Genomic DNA, 12,367 nt, shown 5'->3' with positions numbered 1-12,367 from the left:
GCATTTGCAGTCATTAGACACGAGATGTGGGACTGATTACCGAGTGATGCGGTGGCTTAGAGGCGGAGCTCTTGCCTCTCAACGTCTGCGCTGCTGCTGGCAGCCGCCATTTTGAAATGCGGCTTGAAATGTTCTCCAAATGGTGATTCGCGCCAAAATTAGCTGAGGCAGCAGCACGGGCTTAAAATCAAACAAATCAAGCGGCTTGGGCTTCTCGGAGCTCTGCCGCACGCCGCCCCGCTGAAATTAGGCCGTTCTGTGCTTTTCTGGGCAAATCTGCCTCCACCCGGTTTCGACAGTCAATTACGGCAAATTAAACGTCGCTGCACTCTGTGGCAGAGCGTTCCTGTGCTGGGAGAAGACTGGAAGTCTGACTAGTGGAGTTCTTGAAGCTCACAGTTCAGTAACCAGCCCAGAATTTAAGTAGGGAACAAGTGTTTGAAACAGGCCCCAAGGGCTGTGAGTTCGATCCAAGGTAGAGGCAGATGTTTCTCTCTCTGGCCATGATGAGAATGTATCTGAATAAAACTCCGCACTGGCAACAGGAAGGGCATCTGGCCAGTAAACACCCAGCTCCATTCAGTTGCCCATACTCAACCCCACAAGGGATTATGGGGTTATTAAAAGAGGATGATGTGGCTGGCTTCCCCCCCAAAAAAGGTCAGATCCATTCATGGAAGTTTGGAGGAGGGCAGTGACTGACAATGAAAGCGCTTTGCTCATCAGTCCAATGGGCTTCTTTGTGCTGCTGATTGGCCATTTTGAGAACAGACTGCTGGGCTAGATGGGCCAGGGTCTCTCTCTCTCTAAGAACCTATTTGAAGGGGTTCCACCACAAAACCGCGTTCGACTAAAGCGCGCTTGACGAAACCGCGTAGCTGACGTCATCACAGCGCGACGAAAAAAGCACGCTGTAAACGCTAAAGCTAAAATTAACCCCTAAACCTAAACCTAACCCCCCTAAACCTAATCCTAAACCTAACCCTAAACCTAACCCTTAACCTAACCCTAAACCTAACCCTAAACCTAACCCTTAACCTAACGCTAAACCTAATCCTAACCCTTAACCTAACCCTTAACCTAACCCTAACCCTAACCCTTAACCTAACCCTAAACCTAACCCTTACCTTAACTTGAATCGGCTTGCTTTCAAAGCGCTATTTAAAGCGCCCTTTTTTCCCCGCGGTCGCTGTTGTCGCTCTGCTGATGACGTCAGCGACGCGGTTTAACCGGGCGCGCTTTAGTGGAGCGCGGTTTTGTCGTGCCACGATTTGAAGGAATCAAGAACTGCCTCATTCTTGACCCCGTAAAGATATTAAACGAATGTGAGGCTTTCTAATTCGAGGCTCTTGAAAACAGATTCATATGGTTAATTCAACCACATAACCATAAAATTTGTGGTGCATCAAATATCTTTAGCCACTTCAGAGAGAACCTACGTGAATTCCAGCTGCACAGCATACTCCTTGGATATGAAGGGGATCTGATCCGGTGCCAAACGTTTAGCTAGCTGAAGAGCACTATCCCACTGTTGCAAATCTCTCCTCATCTAATATCACAAATAGTACAGATTTTAACCAATTGCAACAACCTTTTCCCAAGCAATACAGTATATTTTTTTTAAAGGGGTGGTGGTGGTTAAGCTTTTACCTCAAGCGCGGCAGTGGGAGAAGAAGAGGCCAAATATAAATCCTGAGCTAAATTAAAATTATTGGTGTACATGGCGAGATGTCCCGCTAAAAGATTGTGTTCTTCTATGCCCTGAAAAAGAAGACGTGGGCAACTCTCAAATTTTATTAAAATGGATGTAGTTCTATGATTAATTATTGTTATGTAGAAGTACAATAAACAACAACTAATGAAATAGAGAAACCAATATCTTGTGAGTTGCGTGCCAGCGAGACAAGTGGCATGTAAAGGGAAGGGAAAGAGGAAGTAAAAGAGGGGAGGGGAGAGGAGACTCAAATATAATTTTTCAAAAGGCACCGAGACTGTTTTTCTTTGATAAAGAAGATGTTTCGCTTCTCATCCAAGAAGCTTCATGGGTCCTGGCAGGATGGTGGGAGCTAGAACCGATAAAGCTTCTTGGATGAGAAGTGAAATATCATCTTCTTCTTCCTCAAAGAAAAAAAAAAGCATAAAGTGAAGAAATGCGCTGGATGAGAATGATGGACCGAAGCTCTATCTGGTGCAGATATAGCAGGATAAAAAACCGATACATACAGAGAATCGTCACATTAAAAGGATTTAGCATTTTGAGAACATTTGAGGTTTGCTCGGTGGACGTTATTTTCAGTACATGTCTCCAGGTTTATTTTTAATTGCTAAATTATCTCCTAAGGCAGTGTTTCTCAACCTTGGTGACTTTAAGTCCTATGGACTTCAACTCCCAGAATCCCCCAGCCAGCATAGCTGGCTGGGGAATTCTGGGAGTTTAAGTCCACAGGACTTAAAGTCACCAAGGTTGAGAAACACTGTCCTAAGGGCATTTTTCAAAATTTTTAAAAATTTGAATTAAATGATTTTTTTTTAAAAAAAAACCAGAATTGTCAATACTTAACCGCAGAAATCCATACCTTGATTTGCTCTAAGCACATAACCATTCCAACGTTTCTGCTTGTCCTGTACACCCGTATTGCAAATTCTGTTTCCATGTGATGAAGGCAGGCCTCGCCCAGCTCATTCCAACTGGACACTTGGTTCAGATGTTTGCATATCTCCCAAGCCTCGGCAAACCTAGGTTGGGCAACATTAAAACTTAACGACGAGGCTGAGGCCGCCTCCCTATGTTTGAAAATATTCCACGCTGCGATCAAGGGGCGACTCACCTTTTCAAAAGTAAAGTCTGGCTTAGCATTTGTTTCAATTCATCGGAGCTCTGGTCTTTTAGAGTGCCCAGAAAAGTATGTGTATTGAGGAGGATACTGTTGGTTTTCCCACTGTGAGTCTGACAGGTTAATTCTCCGTTATATAAGAGCAGAGGTTTGTGTGAATAAGGAACTTTGGTTGTTCCTGCCAAGACCACCTTAGATCCTAGGAGAGAAAATGAAATAGAATTTGCAATTTGACCTCGACACCAAAGGATTATTTTCCGAAGAAAAAGAGCATTGTTTTCAGTTTCTTACAACTAGCCTGTAAGCTTTCCAAATACCATGTAAAATTAAATCAGAGTCGAAGCCAAAACTGTGCTTAAAGTTCCAATTTAATAAAGCAGGCATGTTGGCATAGAGCTATGCGATTCCGACTCTGGAAATTACATCAATAGCAATAGCAATAGCAATAGCAGTTAGACTTATATACCGCTTCATAGGGCTTTCAGCCCTCTCTAAGTGGTTTACAGAGTCAGCATATCGCCCCCAACAACAATCCGGGTCCTCATTTCACCCACCTCGGAAGGATGGAAGGCTGAGTCAACCCTGAGCCGGTGAGATTTGAACAGCCGAACTGCAGAACTGCAGTCAGATGAAGTAGCCTGCAGTGCTGCATTTAACCACTGCGCCACCTCGGCTCTTACATCAGAATCCCATCCAGATAAAAGTTCATGATCTTGCCCCCACACCCACAGTCCATCACATGGTCCAGAGTGTGGCAGGCCAAAGATTCTTAAAGGAATCGCTGCAGGCCTGACATAGTCTTTGCAAAACTCTATGGTAAACCCAAAGATGTTTTTTCAAGAGGCAACTGGACTTTCTGGCTTTTCTTTGAAGATGTTTTTATGGTAAACACACACACACACACACATGCACGTATAATGTACACATTCCTTATTGCCTGAGAATCAGTCAGGAATGAAAACCACCAATTGACAAATGCTGCTCTGTTGCTAAAAATTATATAGCCATGAGTCCATTCGTAGTTGTTTATAAACCATGATTTATAATAATGTGTAAAGCTAGCCCCGTGGTCTGGCACGGGGGTGAGCAATTAATTTTCCCAAGGAGTCCTATGAGAAACTGGGACTGTTATGGAGGGAAGCCGCCACTCCCTTGCTGCCACCCCTTCTACCGCAGTTGGGACAGTCAAAAGGGGAGGTGTGGCCCATCGGTCGTAAAATGCCCTGCTCTGGTTTAGCAGAATATGTGAATCATTCAAAGAGGTGACAATGCCCACCAGAAGGCATTATGGGATTGCTTAGGTCTTAATTTGGATTCTTCGGTACAAGTAGTCAGATGTTATTCTACTGTGTTCAAACCCTTTTTCCTTAAGCTCTAAGAGCAGAGGGAACACAGATTTTACATCATGCTCCTAGCAAGAGGTTATAAATGATTTCCATTCCCCCTCTTTAAGCCATCTCCAATAAATCTTCATCTTTGTTTAACACAATCCCTTGCGGGATGGAGTCTGGGCAACTGACTGCAGCTAGCAGAGTGTTTACTGGCCAGATGCCCTTCCTGTCACCAATGCGGAGTTTTGTTCAGCAGAGATATTCTCACTGTGCCCAGAGAGAGAAATATCTGCCTCTACCTAGGGTCGAACTCACAGTCTCCTGATTGTGAGGCGAGAGCTCCACCACTAGGCCACCGCACCACTCTAACCCATCTCCAATAAATAATACCTGCTTAATAAGTAATTTTGTTTCTGCAATGGCCCCTGCTTTATGGAACATTCTTCCCTCTGAAGTGAGGTTATCCTTATCTTTTTTTACAAAGATACCACTTGCAACTTATTGAGTTGGCTCCACTGTAATTAACTGCTCTTTGCCTATATAAAAGGTAAAGGTAAAGGTTCCCCTCGCAAATATGTGCTAGTCATTCCCGACTCTAAGGGACGGTGCTCATCTCCGTTTCAAAGCCAAAGAGCCAGCGCTGTCCGAAGATGTCTCCGTGGTCATGTGACCGGCATGACTAAACACCAAAGGCACATGGAACGCTGTTCCCTTCCCACCAAAGGTGGTTCCTATTTTTCTACTTGCATTTTTTACCTGCTTTGGAACTGCTAGGTTGGCAGAAGCTGGGACAAGGAACGGGAGCTCACTCTGTTACGCGGCGCTAGGGATTTGAACCGCCAAACAGCGGTTCTAATTGACAAGCTCATGTCTTAGCCACTGAGCCACCGTGTCCCTGCATTGCTCTATATACGTACATATACATATGTATGCATATACATACACACATATATACACACATACATATTATATACATACACGTGTGTGTGTGTGTGCCCGCGTGCACTCAGATACACTATACTGTATATATTTGTGCCTGTTACAATGTTTAATAAAATTAATATTTGTTGTATCTATTGTTTTAACTTTGCTGAATGCCAAACAACAAAATAAACAAGATCAGAAATTCTACAGTTCTTCACTGTCGCACAAAAGAACATTATTATGATAAACAAGATACACAAACAAGCATATTATATGAGGTTTCTCCCCTCCCTCCTCATTCCTGCACCTTTTTGTCTTTCTTCTAATCCTAATCCTTAAAGCTGTGAAATTCTGGTACTTTCTTGTTTCCTTATATTACCCTATAAAACTCTAAGGATCATTTGGAAATAACAATGCAGCTGCAATACCTTGTATGGTATCTTTATGGAACACATAAGTGTATATTTTGTTATCGTCATAGACCACAAATACACCCTTATCCAGGGGCCAGTTTTCCCACAGAATGCCTTTGGTGGTTGGTTGCAAATTTGGAATTTCGAAGGCTGTATCGGTTACCTGCAAAGACAGCAAGGCAAAATTAGTTCGTAAATAAAGCCGGCCACAAAAGTTTCAAGTATGTGCTACGTGACGGCTTTTAGAGCAATGAGATGGGTATAGCTCCCGTTTCTGAGTTCACGCACTTAAAAGAATTAGGAAAATATTAATCTCAGTTTATCTCAATAAAAGCATCCTGGTCACAAAGGCAACAGGAAGACCAACATTGTTCACAGATATAAACCAAGATTGCTTTATTTTACATTCTTAACACTTTCCATTGTTAATCTCAAATGGGGATTTCCATGTTCTGCAGTTATATTATCTGTAGGATATATTTTATCCAAATTGCATTTTAACCTTATCAATTGTATTCCAACCTATAACCAAAGCCATGATATTTAACTCTATTACATCACGGTCATTTCGATGCATCATCTACATACTTTAACATGAAAGAATCATTAAATGCTTAATATCCATTTCGCATGTATGCAGACCAATAGATAGATAGTTCTCGACGTATGACCACAAGGGAGCCCCCTAAATTTTTGTTGCTAAGTGAGGCAATTGTTAAGTGAATTTTGACCCATTTTACGACCTTTCTTGCCACGGCTGTTAAGTGAATCACTGCAGCTGTTAAAAGTTAGTACCATGGTTGTTAAGTGAATCTGGCTTCCCCATTGATTTTGCTCAGAAGGTGGCAAAAGGGATCACATGACCACAGGATGCTGCAACTGTCATAAATACGAGTCAGTTGTTAAGCGGCCAGATTTTGATCACGCGACCACAGGCATGCTGCAATGGTCGTAAGTGTGAAAAACGGTCACAGGTCATTTTTATTAGTTCTGTTGTAACTTGAAACAATCACTAAGTGAAGTAAGTTGAGGACTAGACTTCTATAGATCAATATCCAAAATCAGGACATAGAGGATGTTTTTATTGATATAAAAAGATTATTCTTGGTCATAAAATAAAAAAAAAACTTTCTCTTAATAGAGAAAGCTTTTATTTTATGAACAGAAATAATGCACTGTTATTTAAGTATAAAAAAATCGGGATAACATTGAAGTCTTTTCAGGAATATTGAAATCATTATCAAACTTTTCGTATAATGCTGACATAGAAATTCAGCTGCAATCTTGATCCCATAATTGGTCAGTTCTATTTAGAGGAAGAAGGTACATAGTTCATTGGGGGAAAAAAGTGTCAACAAATTTACATTATTTGGTAAAAGTCACATAGGAAATTACTGGGGTGGGGGGAGGTAAGAGGGCAATACATGTAGAAACCAACTGAAAATATATAAGGACAAAGGAAATGGAATGACTTACAGGACAGTAAACAAACCCATCGCTTTTGGCATCCACAAAAACTAATTTAGTTCCATTGGGATCTGGGAATATTTTTTTCACACCGACTGAATGCTGATATTTATTGACGTATTGCCAGTCTTCAATGTAAAAATATTGAATAAGGCCAGTCTAGGGAGAAGGAAAGGAAGGGAGAGTAAACAAATATAATAGTAAGAGATGAATTTATCAAAATATAAACCATATGATTATAAATGTATCATTTGTTCTCTATATGTGAAAAATGTACTGAATATCACATACGGTACCCTTCAAAATGTTTGTGTGTGTGTGTGTGTGTTGCATTTGTGCTGATAAATAAATAAAGGGAGACTAGTATAGATCTATTTCAAGCTATTCAGCCCTCATCAGCTCGCTATAGATAGATAGATAGATGATAGATAGATAGATAGATAGATAGATAGATAGATAGATAGATAGATAGAGATAATGTATACAAACACACACATAAAATATCACATACATACATACAGTATATATATATATATATACTATCTCCCTTTATTTATTTATCAGCACAAGTAAAACACAGATCTATACTAGTCTCCCTTTATTTATTTATCAGCACAAGTAAAACATACATACATACATACATACATACATACATACATACATACATACATACATATATATATATTGTATACACACACACACACAAAGAATATTTTATATATAAGGAGGGTGAAAAATGGCCCTATGGACAACCCAGACTTCCAGTTTGTCCGTAGGCCCATTTTTCATCCTCCAGAAGCCGAAAAACAGGCCTAAGGGGCAAACCAGAAGTCACTTCCAGGTTGCCTGTAGGGCCATTTTTCGCACTCCAGAACCTTCAGGAGATTTCCCTGAAGCTTCCGGATGGCGAAAAACGGCCTTAAAAGGAGGCCAAAGTGAGCTGGTGCTGGAGCTGACAGGGCAACGCCTCGTGTCCCCCAACAAATGGCTCCATGGGCTACCTGTGGCATGCGTGCCACAGATTCGCCATCACGGTTCTATCAGTATCACAAACTCTATGACTGCCAAAAGATGGCAATAATACACATAGCAAAACAAGGCTGCTGTAATGAATGGGAGAGTGGGAACAGATCTACACTTACATCAGTACCGTAGATGAGGAATTCACTCGTTAAACAATGGCACAGAATTTTACTTTTATCGTCTGTATCTGGGAACAGCCTCGTCTCCCGCTCCTCCTGAGTGTTTGAAGGTTCACTTTCTATCTAAAATAAGAAGAAGAACTTTTGGTTTCGGAATAAATAACCTAACAGGTTTTATTCGTGCCTAATTTCAATTTAAGGAAATCGGAAATCAACTTAATCTTATCCTTTCTTTTTGTTAAAAGAAAATCACAAACTGCCCTAAAACCTTCAGATTTTTCAAACCAAACCAATTAGAACAGGGGTGTCAAACTCAATTTCATTGAGGGCCACATCAGGGTTGTGTTTCCCCTCGGGAAGGTGGGGGCGTGGCCAGCTTGATGTCACTCATGTCGGGGCCACCGGTGGTGGTCGGAGCACTCTGCCAACAAAAACGGGGCGCATTTTTGCTGAGGCTGTTGCAGCCAAAAACAGGAGAGCCGCGCGTGGCCTTCTGAATTCTATTTTCGCTGGCAGAGGCATCGCAGGCCGGTCTTTCGCTGTTTCCGGGGCAGTTTCATGGGCCAGATCTAAGCCCTCTGTGGGCCGGATCCAGTCCCCGGGCCTTGATTTTGACAGCCCTGAATTAGAGCTATGTATTTGACCTGCAATTCTATCCTTTCAACTCACTAGGTTCTGGTGAATCTATCTTCTTGTTTTCTCACCTGCCACTAAATTACATTGGAAAATGTAATTTGCCTTTTTCACCTCGTAAATTTACTGTTGTCTGTGATATAACAGAAGTTTCTGGCTCAGTTTTCTGCTCGCAGTGTTTAAATGGGTCTGTTTATCCATACTTCATACTAACTACAGGTGATTCAAAATTCTTAACACACTTACCATATGCAACTGGAGTTTACCATCAAAAAGTGCAGCGGCATAATCAGAATTAAGACATATACTGGCTACTGTTCCCAGATATTCCATGTCCTTGAGCTTTTTTACTCCTGCAAAAAAATGTTTTTATACTTAAAAAAAAAATTTCAAAGCAATTTAAAATACCTCTGAACCTTTGATAAGCGTAGATTGAACATGTGAAGCTTACGACCGTCTAACATCTGCAAAGATGAAATATCACAGCCTCCAGAGTGACAAATTCTGGTACAAACGTTCAGGCAGTCCTCGGATTACAACAGTTCGCTTAGTGACTGTTCAAAGTTACAACGGCACTGAAAAAAAGTTACTTATGAGCATTTTTCACCTTTACGACCATTGCACATGGCTGTGTGATCAAAATTTGACCATGTGGTATAACTGACTCATATTTATGACGAATGCAATGTCCCCTTTTGCGACCACCTGACAAGCAAAGTCAAGGGGGAAGCCAGATTCGGTTAACAAACCAGGTTACCAATTTAACAACTGCACCTTCATTCTTAGGTATAAGATTCACCTAAGAACCATGGCAAGAAAGGTTGTAAAATGGGGCAAAACTCACGCAATTTTGGGCTTAATCATGGCCGTAGGTTGAGGACTACCTGTAAAAGTAAAGGTTTCCCTGTCAGTCATGTGCTCATCTCCGTTCATTGGCTGAAGGAGGCAATACACCAAAGGCGCCCGGAGCACAGTTATCTTCACACTGAGGTGGTACCTACTGATCTACTCACATGCTTTTGAACTGCTAGGTGGGCAGGAGATGGGGCAAGGAACAGGAGCTCACCCTATTGTGCAGAACTCAGGTTTCGAACCGGGGCTGCCAGCTCTTCAGCTGACAAGCTCAGCGCCTTTAACCACTGAGCCTTGCTGTCCCCCCAGGTAAAAAACAGCACAGCATAAAACAATGACATTTGATAAACTCAGTGAGGAGAGCTTCCTGAGAAATAAGGGAACCAGTGATATACTTACTGCTCTCTCCGAGGACATAAAACCATGCCCGATTATTCATGCCCACAGCCAAGTGGTAGGGCCCAACGGCAACAAAGTTGGGCTCAACTTCAACAGAAACTCTTATCGGTGGTTCCTGTCAGGACAGACAGATTAACAGAGTCGGAAGGGACCATGCAGGTCTCGTCCAACAGCCCCCCCCCCGCCGCCCAAGCAGGAGACCCTACACCAGGGGTGTCAAACTTGCGTTGTCACGGCGTCGTCACATGATGTATCACGACTTTTTCTCCCTTCGCTAAACCAGGAGTGGGTGTGACCCAGCATGTGAAACATTCGGCCCGTGGGTCGCAAGTTTGACAGCCCTGTCCTACACCATTTCTGACGGAGGGCAGTCCAGTCTCTTCTTGAAAGCCTCCAGGGATGACGCTCCCACAACTTCCGAAGGCAACTTCTGTTCCATGGGTTGATTGTTCTCACTGTCAGGAAATCCCTCCTTATTTCCAGGTTGAATCTCTCCTTGGTCAGTTTCCATCTATTATTCCTTGTCTGGCCTTCGGGTGCTTTGGGAAATAGCTTGACCCCCTCCTCTCTGTGGCAGCCCCTCAAATGACCACATGGCTTGTCCCGAGGACTCAGGCGGCTAATTTATCCCAACTGGAACTTTATAAATGAATAAAGCATCATACACTTTCAATGTAGTTGGCCACCGTGACCTCGAGAAGGGAGGTGAGGTAGGCGATCCTTGTGCCATACGAGGCTCCGAGGATGGGAAGGTTGGTTAAGAACACGTGGATGAATCCTCGCTTGGTAGACACTGCCAACAATTGTCCATCATCCGTCCATGACAACTGATCTAGACCTAAAATATTAACGATGTCACATTGAATAGTTACGTTTGTCTTGGAAAGCCAAAAAAAACGGGGGGAAAATGAAGGTCTTACACAAAAGTACATTTTCCACCCCCTATATCTTTGAGCTGCTTCTGTTGTATTTCCAACTCATCCAATGACTGGCAGATTAGAAAAGATTCTTAAAGAATAACTTTTATCATGCATATGCTTGATTTACTTACTTACAAGTCTATATCCCCCAACAGGTTTTACACAAACACATTAGAATAGCAGAGTTGGAAGGGACCTTGGAGGCCTTCTAGTCCAACCCCCTGCCTAGACAGGAAACCCTATTCCATTTCAGACAAATGGCTATCCAACATCTTAAAGACTTCCAGTGTTGGGGCATTCACAACTTCTGGAGGCAAGCTGTTCCACTGATTAATTGTTCTAACTGTTAGTAAATTTCTCCTCAGTTCTAAGTTGCTTCTCTCCTTGATTAGTTTCCACCCATTGCTTCTTGTTCTGCCCTCAGGTGCTTTGGAGAATAGTTTGACTCCCTCTTCTCTGTGGCAGCCCCTGAGATATTGGAAGACTGCTATCATATCTCCCCTAGTCCTTATTTTCATTAAACTAGACATACTCAATTCCTGCAACCGTTCTTCGGGAGTTTTAGCCTTCAGTCCCCTAATCATCTTTGTTGCTCTTCTCTGCACTCTTTCTAGAGTCTCCACATCTTTTCTACATCGTGGTGACCAAAACTGGATGCTGTATTCCAAGTGTGGCCTTACCGAGGCATTATAAAGTGGTATTAACACTTCACGTGATCTTGATTCTATCCCTCTGTTTATGTAGCCTAGAACTGTGCTGGCTTTTTTGGCAGCTGCTGCACACAGCTGGCTCAAATATAAATGGTTGTCTATTAGGATTCCAACCTTTATAAAACTAAAGTAAATACTTAAATATGAAAAATCTCTGAAATTCTAAAAGGACATGGTAGAAAGGAAGGTTTAATCCCTCTGCCAAACAGTCACGAAGAGGGAACTTATCTCAACCTCACCAGACATTTATTTCACACTAAGGATCCCATCTTTAGAAAAATCCTAACTTGCTGCGATTTCCAAAAATGGGAATCCTGCAGGATGGACTGAACAAAAAGAGGCGGTCCTTCAGGTAGTTTGGGTCTAAGATATTGTTCGGTTATGGTTTCTTACTTATTCTGCAGAAACAGACCTTCTTTTTAAGACCTTAATTACGGTACATAGGTAAGGAGGGCTCCTGAAATTCCTGAGCTCTGCCAATCTAATAATTCTTTAAAGTTGAAATAACTTGCATTGGTACTTCGACTTGTGTGCTCCCCTCTTCCCTTCACATACAGAGGGAAAGAAATTAAAAATTCCCAACTTCCTAAAGATCCTGACTTGGGGGATGCTATAGCTTCAGCAAACTATCTTTTTTTTTTCTTTGCAGTATTCCAGTATTAAGGGCTTCCTAAGATTTGTTGTTAACTGAAAACTGAACCAAATGGCAGGATGAAACAGTTCAGATCACATTTGATACTGC

At 42.1% G+C, this 12,367-nt stretch overlaps 1 protein-coding gene across 1 annotated transcript in view; it reads right to left on the bottom strand.

Annotated features, from left to right (window-relative positions):
* WDR19 (WD repeat domain 19) overlaps positions 1 to 12,367 on the bottom strand; it is a 48,395-nt gene that overhangs the window by 21,610 nt on the left and 14,418 nt on the right. Inside the window, exons 11-20 of the mRNA XM_032224492.1 lie at positions 10,661 to 10,833; positions 9,996 to 10,110; positions 8,991 to 9,097; positions 8,112 to 8,234; positions 6,979 to 7,128; positions 5,518 to 5,665; positions 2,829 to 3,033; positions 2,577 to 2,736; positions 1,651 to 1,761; positions 1,440 to 1,549 (exon numbers count right to left, since the gene is read on the bottom strand). Of these exons, the coding sequence (XP_032080383.1) occupies positions 1,440 to 1,549; positions 1,651 to 1,761; positions 2,577 to 2,736; positions 2,829 to 3,033; positions 5,518 to 5,665; positions 6,979 to 7,128; positions 8,112 to 8,234; positions 8,991 to 9,097; positions 9,996 to 10,110; positions 10,661 to 10,833 (1,402 nt within the window). The remainder of the gene's footprint in view (positions 1 to 1,439; positions 1,550 to 1,650; positions 1,762 to 2,576; positions 2,737 to 2,828; positions 3,034 to 5,517; positions 5,666 to 6,978; positions 7,129 to 8,111; positions 8,235 to 8,990; positions 9,098 to 9,995; positions 10,111 to 10,660; positions 10,834 to 12,367) is intronic.

Source organism: Thamnophis elegans, chromosome 9, assembly GCF_009769535.1.
Source record: "Thamnophis elegans isolate rThaEle1 chromosome 9, rThaEle1.pri, whole genome shotgun sequence".
Classification (NCBI taxonomy): Eukaryota; Metazoa; Chordata; class Lepidosauria; order Squamata; family Colubridae; genus Thamnophis; species Thamnophis elegans.
This window is presented reverse-complemented; position numbering and strand designations above follow the sequence as displayed.